General features: G+C 35.5%; 1 protein-coding gene across 3 annotated transcripts in view; it reads right to left on the reverse strand.

Moving 5' to 3' along the window:
- The window catches only part of slc6a4b (solute carrier family 6 member 4b), a 39568-nt gene that overhangs the window by 14138 nt on the left and 12037 nt on the right, over positions 1 to 13393 (reverse strand). Inside the window, exons 3-6 of one of the 3 annotated variants that reach the window (XM_087252826.1) lie at positions 5871 to 6127; positions 3496 to 3630; positions 2299 to 2518; positions 418 to 556 (exon numbers count right to left, since the gene is read on the reverse strand). In XM_087252826.1, the coding sequence (XP_087108952.1) occupies positions 418 to 556; positions 2299 to 2518; positions 3496 to 3630; positions 5871 to 6090 (714 nt within the window). In that variant the 5' untranslated portion in view covers positions 6091 to 6127. 3 annotated transcript variants of the gene reach the window in all.

The raw sequence follows: 13393 nt of genomic DNA on the forward strand, positions 1-13393 counted from the left end.
TTGTGGTGAAGAATAGAGCATATGGTTAAGTTGAGGATGGGTTGAAAAAACAATAAGATGATAGTACTTCATGATCCAGAATTATAATCCTCTAAGTGATAAAAAAGTGTCCTCGATAGTTACATAAGCATAAGCTATTGCTAACCAATATTGAATCATAATGATTTGAGTTATTGTTACATTTTTTACAAACAAACTGCACAATTAAGTTTTTTTCAGTTTTACAAAAACATTTTACAGAATTTGTTTTAATATATTAGTAAACAAGCCTTAATTTATTCTAAATTAAGGCCAAAAGATTACACAGCTGAATGAAGTAAACTTGAAACTAAGGCAATCGGTTTGCACTATTTAATGTTCACTTAAATGACTTTTTTCACAATGCAATGAAACATGTTTCCTTTAGTATTTTTGGACCTTTCCTGAAGTCTTGACTCCTTTCCACAGGCTGAAGTAGACAATGGTGAAGATGAGGAAGAGACAGAGCATGAGCTGCCAGCGAATGTAGCCCACATTACCAAGCCCAGAGGATTCATGCACGGCCAGGACATTCCTCCTGTTTTGAGGTGCATATAGAAACATTTCACAAGTTTTGGGCAGTTATCTGATGAAATATCACATCACTTGTGGCATCACAAATACGTGTGTGTGTGTGCATGCTTGTGTGTGCAAGATCTTTCATTTTGGTGTCCATAATTTACAGTTACTTTAAATATATAAAGCATACACTGTAAAACACAAAAAGTTAAGTAAACGAGGCAATCTGAGCACAGTAAAACCAGATAAATGAAGAGAACTCAAACCAACTGAGTACTTTAAAACCCAATAAGTTGAGGCAACTCAAACTGAAACCGAGGAAACCGATTGCAAAAAACCATTTGAGTTAAACTAATCTATAGGAGTACTGTGAACTTGAAGTACTGAGGTATTTAATTAACTCATTTTTACCTTCAACACTGAGTTCAAAACTCTTTGAACTTAACTACTTTAACTAAACTAGTTAACTAATCTTGTTGCATTTAATAAACTTGACTGTTGGGTTTTACAGAGTATTGAATTGAAAAGTTTACTTCTACTGCAAGATAAAAGAGTGTGAAAATACTTTTTAACACTACACAATACCAAAATATATAAAATCAGTTCTTCTTTTCTAAATAGAAATGTTTAATTAGTGATTTAGTTTTATGATTTATTTACATTTATCTGATAAGATTATAATTGCAACCTTAAATCACAGAAATAGCATCTATGTTATTGTTTCAAATAACTTTATAATAGGGGTGCATGATATTGGAAAAAGTCTAACATTGCGATATTTTGTTATTCTGCTATATATATATATTTATATATATATATATATATATATATATATATATATATATATATATATATATATATATATATATATATATATATATATATATATATATATATTGCCATATCATGAATACAATTTCACCAGATGACTTGAATATCTTTATTTTGAAAGAATTTACATAATGACAATGTTAAAATTGAAATAAACAGTCTTTTATCATTATCTGTCTAAAAGTAATCAGATACAGTAATTAAATAATAAAAAATACAAATAATTCAATTTTAAAGTTACTCATGGTACAATTTCTTGTGCCTGAATGCTTTTAAAATAATTATACAGGCCTCAAATGCACATGCAAATGACCAATTATAATACAGACTCAACATTGCAAATCCTGCAATCTGGCTATTGTGAATGATCACATTGTGATATCGATGCTGAATCGATATATTATGCAGCTCTACTTTATAAAATATTAAATTATTGGTGAAATTCAGCTAAACAGATATACTGCTCTGGAATTGTCTGACCTACTGTATATTATTAAAACACACAAAATAATTAAGTGATCAGTGGTTTGAATGAAGGATATACAAGTATACAGAATTAAAAATGGTATTTAGTTGGTGTTTAAGGGCTGCACTGAGATCCTTATAAAGTCTGGTAAGATTATGTCATTAAATAAGTCTTGTTCTAAATATGCCTGATTATATACAGTATATTGTTATTATATAAACTACTATATATCTTCATAAAATGCAGGACAGTGATTATGTTTTACTTTAACTAAACTACAGAGCTGACTCACCTTTCCTTAGATCCGTATTTGTAACACATTACAGTATTAATATAATTTTGTTCTACCCTTTGTCATTTCTTATTACCAAATCTTTACCTCATATTTCTTTCTTTTCCTGCCTCCATCTTTCTTTATCTGCCATATTTGCCCCCATTCAGTGCAGCCACTTACATGCACTTACGTGTAAAACTCCTCGGCGGGTGAACGTGAATAGTTGGTCCAGGTCACGTTGTCTTTGCCAAAGTAGTTGGTGCAGTTTTCGGTGTTCCAGTCATTATCACAGCTGGTCCAGGGCAAAGTGCTGCTGAAGGAGGAGTAGAAGTAGAACAGAGCCCAGGCGATGATGGTGTTATAGTAGAAGGACACGTACAGTGCAATGATGCAGATGGCGAAACCAATACCTGTAGGGACGGGGAAATGATGTCAGCGATGGTATGTTAGTCTTGTTCTCTTTTCTTTGATTTTGACATGCATCCAGACTTTAAACATAATGAAAAGTGATTATTTATAGAGTTTTGCAGCCTTGAAGAGTGAATACAATTTCACCAGATAAAAGAATTTACAATTTTAGACTAATTTGGATGATTCTGTAGGAAAGTGCATCTGCACAAAATCTAAAAATCAATCTACAAGCATTAATAAATACAATAAAGTCAATGTTATTATTGAAACAAAGTCTTTTATCGTTGTCTGTGTCTAACAGTGTTCAGATACAGTAATTGAATAATAAAAATATAAATAATTCAATGCAATGATTCATTTTTAAAGTTTCTTACGGTACAATTTCTTGTGCCTCATTATACAATCACAGGCCTCAAAGGTACATGCAAATGACCAATTATAATACAGACTCAACATTGTAAATCCTGCGATGTGGCTATTGCGAATGATCACATTGTGATATCAATGCTGAAACTATCTATTGTGATTGATTTATAGAGTTTTAATGCAGAGACACTTTATGTATTGCATACATTACACATTAAATAAATATTTGTTATTGCCTTTAATTCAATTTCATTAACTTAACCTTATAAGTCATGTTAACTAACATTAAACTGACCTATAAAGTGAAACTTACACTTAAATTAACATTTAAGTTAAATTAACATTAAAAAATATGTTGTTGTGACTTATTTGATCATATAATTATATACAGTGAGAAATGCTGGGTTCCACACAATCGATTTGTGTTGGGACAACATGAAGAAATTTGGCTAACTTATAAGTTTTTACAAATTTAAGTGGGTTGAACATAAAACAATCAACAATCAAAAACTCAAAAACTGTGTTGATTCAGCTCATGTTAAATAAGTAGGTTGAACAAGTAGCAAACATAATTTTTTTGAGTGTATTAGATGCAATTACTGTATCCTACCTTTAAAAATAGGGCAGATATGTTTCCATATGGATATGGCACCCGTTCTATGGAACTGTCCCAAAGCTAACTCCATGTAAAAAAGTGGCACTCCACCAAATACAGCCATCAGGACATAAGGAATAAGAAATGCACCTGCAGAAAGCAATTATAATAGGTTTACAACAGGCATTATTATACTTGCGACCTCAAATTACAGAAATAGCATCTAATGTTTCAAATAACTTTACAAATTATTAAATTATTGGTGAAAAAATGTTCAATGTTCATTCAGCTAAACAGATATACCGCTGGAATTGTCTGACCTACTGTATACTAATTAAAATACATAAAATAATTACGTGATCAGTTATTTGAATTAAGGATATAGAAGTATACAGAATTAAAATGATAATTTTATGGTGTTTTAGGGCTGCAGATATGATGTCAGCGATGATATTTTAGTCTTGGTCTCTTTTCATTTTTACATGTATCCAGACTTTAAACATAATGAAAAGGGAATGTTTGTAAGACTGTAATGCAGAAACACTTTATTTATTGCATACATTGTCAAAGTTAGTGATTCCCTTGAATTAAGTTTTATCAACTTAAACTTTAAAGTCTTTTTAACTTACATTAAACTGACCTAAAAAGTCAAACTCAGCTAGCTCAAGTTAAATTAACATTTAAAAATATGTTGTTGTGACTAATTTGTAGACTGTAAAAAGTGCTGAGTTCCACACAATCGATTTGTTTTGGGACAACATTACAAATTTAAGTGGATTGAACATAAAACAATTAAGTTGTCCCCCATAAAACTTAATTTTCATTCCTTCACCTAAACATATATACTGCTCTGGAATTGTCTGACCTACTATACCAATTAAAATACATAACCTAATTAAGTGAACAGTCATTTGAATTAAGGATATAGAAGTATACAGATTTAAAATGATAGTTATTTTTTGTTTTAGGGCTGCACTGAGATATTTAACATAATTGTTAACATAATGCTTGTTCTAAATATGCCTGATAATATATATGTTTAATAAATATAAATCTTGGTAAAAATGCAGGATAGTCATCATGTTTTCCTTTAACAAACGGAGATGTGTCATCTTTATAGAACCATATTTGCTATTATGCTTTAATAAGTTCCATTTCATATCATTAATTTCAGAAACTAACAGGAAAGCTATGTTTAAAAGAATAGGGTGAGATTATAGATGTATAGTCTGACACCTGTTGATCTCAGTATCTGCCCTGTTTAAAGCATGAATATCCTCAAGCATGATTAATGACTGCAGCTGACATTTTATTTGCAGGTGCATACGTTTAAATATTATAATAACCAATAATAAGCATTATTTTATATATTATGAATGCACCAATTAAAAAAACATCATTTAAACAATGAATCAGATTGTGACTGGATTAAAAAAAAAACTCCTGCGAAAGAGTGTTGATAAAGCCCCTATATTAAAGTAACATTTTATTTTAGGTTTGTTACATATAATGAGGCTGATTTAAAAAGACAAATACCACACTGAATACTTTATTCAATCTTAAATTACACACTGTAAATATAAACTTAAACATCATAATAAATGGAAACAAAATCTTTGATCAATTGAACTTCACATACGCACAAAAAAAGAAAGTTCTGTTATTTCAACTTGGTTTAAATATGTTTTAGTCTCGATTAAACAACTTTCTAATTTTATTTATTTATTGATTTCAGTTGAGCTTGTGGCATTGGCATGACTTTAATTGTGTTTTAAAATGTAGCATAAGTAATTTAAAGTCTTGTTTAGATGCTTAAATGTTAATAAAATGAAATAATAATAAAATGTTAATAAAAGAACCTAAATTAATTCTAAAAAACGCTTAAAATGAATAATCAGCACCTTGGACAACTTATCTACACTGAAAAAAAATTCAAAGGTGATTCTTTGGATTATACATTTTTTTAAGTTAAGTGGTTGTAAACAATTTATTGGGCTGAATTTAAACAAACACATTAAGTTGAACATTACTACATTTAATTTGTTGAAGTTCAACCCATATAAATTGTTTGCAACAATTTTGAAGAAATTATTTTTTTCAGTGTACCTAACAAAACATCTTCCTTTGCACATTTAAATTCTTTACCTTGTTTAGTCATTTTGAAGATTTCAAAGATATTTAAAGTAAAATAAATCAACATAAACAAAAGGCTAAGAACATTTTTTATTTTCGGTTGAAATTTCAGACGGCGCTTTGAGGTTTTTGCATCTAAACTCCTCACATTTAAATACATGATCATTTATGTTAACATTTATTTACATAATATGACAATTACATAGAAGATAATCTAGATGGAACTTTTAAAATGGTTCATGAAGTAAAAGTCTTACCGCCGCCGTTTTGATAACAGATATATGGAAATCTCCAAACATTTCCGAGGTCTACCGCAAATCCAATGACCGATAAAAGAAAATCCATTTTTTTGCTCCATTTATCGCGGGACTCTGTCTGAATGATGACTGGCACCGGGTTGCTGTTGTACCCAGCGTTGTTTGGAGGACCCGGGGCACAGAGGTTCCCGTGAGCGATCACCTGCTCCTGGTGGGGCATCTTCGGTGGTCCGGTGACTTGGCAAACTGCTCAAAAACTGCTCAAGAAATGGCTTTTGTGAGTTTGTTGAAATGTCAAAAGTAGTAAGAATGTTTTTGGCGGGGTTACACTCGGCGTGCGGGCAAAAGAGGCAGTGCGGGGTACCGCGACATGCTGCTGTGTTGATTTCCCTGCTGGTGGGAGTAAAAGCTTCAGGATTGAGCAAGAGTTCCGCACCTGAGCGCGAGAACTGTGACCGAATGAGATGCGCGCGACACCATCACTCACTCCTGACAGCCCACTCAAGTGGAGAGCGCGCGCGCCAGAGAGTCCTTCATGAATATATCTCGATTTGTCTGTGTAATAATGACAATATTAAGAAGAATAGGAAAGAATTGTATGGCCAGTGTGTACTTTTTGTACACATATTGGTTGTTTAGGAAATACCATTTATGTTTTGAAAGTTATTTTTTGACAATGTTTTCGAATTTGGAAAATGTCAGTCATGTATGTTTTCATTGTTGTTTTAAACGTGTCTAAAGCGGGTGCGAGATAAAATGTTAAAACCACTTTTCGACAGATTTAAGAACAGATAATTTAAGATTAGTTAATGTTATTTTACTTGTTAATATCTTCTTCTTATATTAAAGCATCAGACAACTTGCTACAGAGCTTTTTAAGTTGACTCAAGTTAAATCGTTAAGTACTTGGGTTAAAAGTTAAGTCCATTAAAAAAAATCTGTTAATTTTTTTGTTGAGTCAACTTCTGTTTTTAATTCTTGTTAAAAAGATAAACATGTACACTTAATTTTTTAAGCTGAATCAAATTAACCTTATGAGTCCATTGAACTTATTTTATTCATTTATTCATTACTTTTCTTTTCAGCTTAGTCCCCATATCAATCCGGGGTCGCAAGAGCATAATGAACCACCAACTTATCCAGCACATGTTTTACGCAGCGGATACCCTTCCAGTCACAACCCATCCCTGGGAAACACCCATACACACTCAATTACCATGGACAATTTAGCCTACCCAATTCACCTGTACCGCATGTCTTTGGACTGTGGAGGAAACTGACGCAAACATGGGGAGAACATGCAAACTCCACACAGACACGCCAACTGACCCAGCCGAGGCTCGAACCAGCGATATTCTTGCTGTGAGGCGACAGCAATACCTACTGCACCACCGCATTGCCAATTTGTATTATGTTAAACTGAATTAAAACAGCTTGCGAAACATATAAAATTAAGTTAGAATGATTAACTTAGTTTAATAAGTTACAATGACCTACAAACATATGATGTCAGGACTAATTGATCATATATTTTTTTACAGTGTAGAGATAAAATAATTAATTCATTCATTTTCTTTTCGGCTTAGTTCCTTTGTTAATCTTGGGTCGCCACTACGAAATGAATTGGCAACTTATCCAGCATATGTTTTATGCAGCAGATGCCCTTCCAGCTGCAACACCCATACACTCTTACATTTACACACATACACTACAGACAATTTAGCCAACGCAATTCACCTGTCTTTGGACTGTGGGGTAAACCGAAGCACCTGGAGGAAACCCAATCGAACACGGGGAGAACTTGCAAACTCCACACTGAAACTCCAACTAACCAAGCTAAGGCTCAAACCAGCGACCTTCTTGCTGTGAGGCGATTGTGCTACCCACTGAACCACCGTGCAGCCCAAGATAAAGAAATATAGGTCTATTCTACATATAATTTACACATTCTCTATTTAAAAATAAACTTTAGTGGTTCCATGAAGAAACTTTAACGTCTGTAATCAAAGCTTAACTAAAAAACTCAAAGCTTAAACAAAACCCGGAGTTTCCTTTTTTATAATACATTTTTAGGGGCTTTTCACCTTTATTAGGATAGGAAAGTAGGGATTACAGACAGGAAAGCATTGAGAGCAGAGAGAGTGAAAGGATCGGCAAAGGACCTCGAGCAGGGAATTAAACTCGGGTCGTTGTAAGCACCTCAGTGCCATGTGTTTGTGCATTTAACAACATTTTCAACAATCTTTCCTTTGCTTTTCAATTATCCTTCCAACATGACTTGAACCAAAGGAAACATATAGTAACAAGATTACATCAGATCAGATCAGATAGCAAAATACCACGGTACAGGAAGCATGAGTTTTACTTAAAAAATAAAAGACATTAAAACTGAACAAATGTAGATGTGACAGCCATTGTTATTTAGATCAGGGATTCAAAATTCTGGTCCTCGTGCCATCCACACCCTGCACATTTTGTATGTTTCTCTTATTTTCCCCACAAGGATTAGTTCATGGATCTCACTGTTAATAAACTGATGATCTGAATCAGGTGTGTTAAGTATCAAGTAAATTAAATTTACCCACTGCGCCACCGTGATGCCCAAATCTGAACTCTATACTTTATATTTTTGTGTGTGTGTTAAAAACAGACAGCTGCGAGAGATATATCTTTGTTTACTCCAGTTGTTTGTTGTCTTGACCTGTCTTCTACACCTTGCATTAAGCCATATTGGATGAAGAATGGATTGTGAGGCTTCGGAGCCATGTTATTTTGACAGCAGAGCCGTGTGAATAACATTTTGAGTTTCCCTGGCTTCCTGAGCAGGCAGATGTAATATTATTTGCTGGAGATCCAGGGGAGTGTATCTGCTCTGTGGTCTAACTGTCCTCGTTAGGTAAACCTAATAAAAAGAGTTTGAAATCAAATCCACCGCTTTTAGCACTGGCTAATCGAAAAAGTCCTAACCAGATATAGAGACTCCAGTAATCGTGTAGGGCAGTGGCCAGAGAGTGCAGCAAATAAAGTTAGACTCACCAAATGGAAGCCTCTGTGAGGTCTGGATCAAGCCCAAGTGAAGGAAAAAATAAGTCCATTAACAGCTTAATCTATAAGACAGGTGTGACTGCATACTATATGCACATTTATTGCTATTTGTTCTGATAACCATACTGCAGCTAATTGCAGATTCACAAATTGTAACTGGGCGACGCAGTGGGTAGCGCTGTCATCTCACAGCAAGATGGTCGCTGGTTCAAGCCTCGGTTAGGTCAGTTGGCGATTCTGTGTGGAGTTTGCATGTTCTCACTGTGTTCACGTGCGGTTTCCTCCGGGTGCTCCGGTTTCCCCCACAAGTCCAAAGACATGCGGTATAGGTGAATTGTGTATGAGTGTGAAAGAGTGTATGATGTTTCCCAATTATTGGTTGCAGCTGGAAGGGCATCTGCTGGGAAAAAAATATGCTAGATAAGTTGGTGGTTCATTCCACTGTGTCGACTCCCGATGTATAAAGGGACTAAGCAAAAAATGAATGAACTCAAAAAATGAATGAATAAATTGTAACTGGGTGTCATGGTGCTCAGTGGTTAGCACTGTCAACTCACAGCAAGAAGGCTGCTGGTTCGAGTACCGGCTGGGTCAGTCGGCATTTCTGTGTGGAGTTTTCTGTGTGGAGTTTGCATGCAGACTGGGACAGCATTTTCAACTGGGAAAAGTTATTGAAGGTCAGGCCAAAGTGAAGAGCGGGGGTGGGTGGGGAGGCATAGACGGCAGGCCAGAATCACGGTGGCAGGTCAGAAGACCATCAGGCCACCAGGAAATGTTCCTGTGCTCCCTATGGCTAGTCCAACCTTGTTTCCCAATACTTGGTTGTGGCTGGAAGGGCATCTGCTGCATAAAACATATGCTGGAATAGTTTTGCAGTTCATTCCGCTGTGGTGACCCCTGATAAATAAGGGTCTAAGCTGAAGGAAAATGAATGAGTGAATTTGTACTGCAGAAAATCAATGAAACCTACATTTTATATGCATTATTGGGTTTATGAAATGTACACAAGCAGCACTCAACTCTGATTGGTCAGTTAAGCTAGTCAGTGGCTATTTTAGGGTTTACAAGGAGCCTAACACTGTAAAAAGTGATTGGTTACTTTACTTTTTTTTTAAAGCAAGTAAATCTGCTGCAGTAAAAGGGACAAGTTGACTTTACTTAAAGTGAGTGAACTTGTTGAAATTTGGAACTTTTAAGTTGACTTAACTTAAAAATGCACATAGTATATTTAATTGATCATTTTCAAGTTTGACTCCCATTGGTTGATCTGCCTATTCCTGGTTCAAAGGCAAAGTCTGGGTGAGGCTGGGCCGCATAAGGGATTTCACAAAAAAAAGTCCTCATGTCATTATTAACAGTTTTAATTATTTCTTCTGAACATGAAGTGTCCTGAACATTAATAGAACATTGAGTGAAGATTATGAACAGTTCTTCTGAACATGGCATCTTTTGCCTACTTCTTGCTGCCAGAGACTTGACAGCGCTTCTTCTCACAAATCTGAACCACATTTGGCTTTAGAGCAGAAGCAGTTGAGACCCTCAGTATGGCTTGAAGATGATCATCATTAAGTCTAGACCTGTACTTTGACTTATTGAAGTCCTAGGGAAAAAAGTGGGGGAACTCACTCAAAACTTCCATTCCCTCACCTAAAAAAAAGGCGTATATATGTATAAATAAAACACCCCCACCCCACTCCAGTCACATCAGTCTGTACCAGTCTGTATCTACCTATTATATCAACACAATCTCATGGCAATTCGTAACTTTATCACTTAGTGGCTAATTCCTATGAATTCGTACGATCTAATTCGTACAATTTAGTACGATTTGCTTATCCCCCAATGACGGTTGGGGTTAGGGGTGGGGTCAGGTGCCATGCCTCCTTTTAAAAATCGTACCATTTTGTACGACTGAACTCGTACGAATTCGTACGAATTAGCCACTAAACTGGCAAAACGTAAAATACTTATGTTTTCTCGTGAGATCAGGCTGATAATATATATAAGATGCAGGGCAGGCACGTGCACACATAGGGCTCAACCTGTGCAGAGCACATGCCCTTTTTAGTCTTGCATAGAAAGTGCCCTTCCAAAATGATCAAAAGTGCCCCGGCGACGCGACACACCCTCGGTCCCGCCCTTCAGTAGGCGCGCCAGGCACGTGCACACATAGGGCTCAACCTGTGCAGTGCACATGCCCTTTTTAGTCTTGGATAGGAAGTGCCCTTCCAAAATGATCAAAAGTGCCCCCGCGATGCGACACACCTTCGGTCCCGCCCTTCAGTAGGCGCGCGACACCACCGCTCTTGAGTACGCGCGCGACAACACAGCTGATCAGTACGCGCGCGATATCACCGCTCTTCAGTACGCCTGCATCCACTCTGCAGATCTCTCGCTCCCCGCTCCGCTGATTCTGTCAGAGTACAGCGGTCGGCGCGGGCCACAAAAAACGCAGGGCGCGAATGCTTTCAGGGCGTGTCAGAACGCATTTTTGCTAATTTAAGGACGGGAAAATCCGCTTAACGTCGTGGCGCATGTTCTAAAAGGGTTGAGTTTATTTTCTTAATGAGTTTTAGGTGTGTTTTGAGTATAAACCAATCAGAGTCTCATCTCCCATTCCCTTTAAGAGCCAGCTGCGTCGCGCCATAAGCGCATTTGCTATTAACATGACGTAAAGTAAGTTCACTTTCGCTTTTGCTCTCGTGGATGGGGAAACCTTTTCACACAGACATCAATTAGCCTATAAATAATTAATTTTGTTTGTTAAGCGCACAAATATTTGTTTCAAAACCATTTCTAAATTCAGTTCTAATTTTCAGCAAACGAATAAATGAACAATAATAACGAAGTGTGTTCAAAATACTGAGTTATTTCCAAATACACCTGCCATGCCCCATATGGTCTAAAACCTGACAGATGGACAAATCTAAGCTTGTTTTTAATAAAACAAATATAAATATGCATATAATAAATAATACTGCTAATAATAATAACATTATACAAAAGCAAATTGAATGAACTGAAAAAGCCTACCGAGATAAAGAAAGTAAGGCAGTGGTTTTTAAATTCATGTAGGCTAGAAATTTATATGTTTTGTTATATTTGAATCATTTATATTTATATCCTATATATATCCTTATCATATATATAAAAAACAAAAAATATAAATATATCCTTAATATATTATATTTTTCATGTGTAAAGATATTTGCGTATTGCTCTACATCTTGTGTGTAGTGTGTAAGCAAGGCAAACTTTGCGCCAGACAATAGACCGGCTTTGTTCTGGTCTAAAGAACAGACTATTTACAGTTTCTCAAAATAGCAACGCGCCAAAACACGCCTGCTTTTTTTGACCAGAACGCCTATAAGTGCACATACAAGCACAAATGCATTTGCCATTTAAACAGTATGGCGCAACACCTCAAAATGACCCTTGCACCGAGCTGAAAGTAGCAAAAGACTATTGCGCTGCGCCATGCGTCACATTGCGCCGGGTGTATGATAGTGCCCTAAATCTGCGTCTTATTTTGGAGTCTGCTACTCTCCACCGGAGGTTGCAAAGCAGAATATTTGACTTCAGCATTGTTTTTCAGATAAACAAGAATGTTCACTTAGCATGTTTCTTAAATATCTGCATATATACTATGGTATTTTTATGCTTTGGACGAGTCAATAACTTACAGCAGCTTTAAGGTAACAGCTTTACTCACTTTTTAAAGTAAAGTCAGCTAATCACTTTTTACAGTGCATCCCAAGTATTACGCTTGAATGTCTGTGTACACATGTCTGTTAAGTCCACGAGTACACAAAACAGTCAGACTTAGAAGGGTAGAAGTCTACTGCAAAGCTTGCTTGTCATCTCATCTGTCTGGTCTCATATTGCTGTTATGGTAGCAAAGGATTGTGAAGTGCAGATCAAAGTCAGACAAACTTTCTAACCAGAATGCATTGAGTTCTGAGGAGTGTGCTCTCAAAAGGGATTTTTGCTGCTTGTTCAAACTACTTATTTAAAATAAGCTAAATCAACAAAATTCTTTAGTTTTTGTGGAAAACTTAATTGTTTTATGTACTGTACTTATATATGTAAAACCAAATAAGTTAACCTTATAGCATATTATATTTTTAATAACTTAAAAATAAATCATTAAATAAACTTAAATATGAATATTATAGATGGATTACCATGTTTGTAAACATCCAGGATACGTGCGTAGCGAGGTTGCAGAAAAAAAACGAGAGCACTAGCATTTACAGTGAGGGAATGACATCCGATGCGGTACAGAGTTTGGTAGTGTCTAAGAAATAAGTTATATTGATTACATATTATATATATTATTTACAAAATGCTTTCAGCGTATTATAACAGCTTGTCATCCGGTGATAAGCACAGTTATTTGGCAAAATTAGTGTTAAAGTGAGTGGCGTTCATCTGACAGGTTCATTTGCGATATCACCCTCCCACACTGTAAATAAATG

This window comes from Danio rerio, chromosome 5 (genome assembly GCF_052040795.2).
Source record: "Danio rerio strain M-AB ecotype USA chromosome 5, GRCz13ab, whole genome shotgun sequence".
Lineage (NCBI taxonomy): Eukaryota > Metazoa > Chordata > Actinopteri > Cypriniformes > Danionidae > Danio > Danio rerio.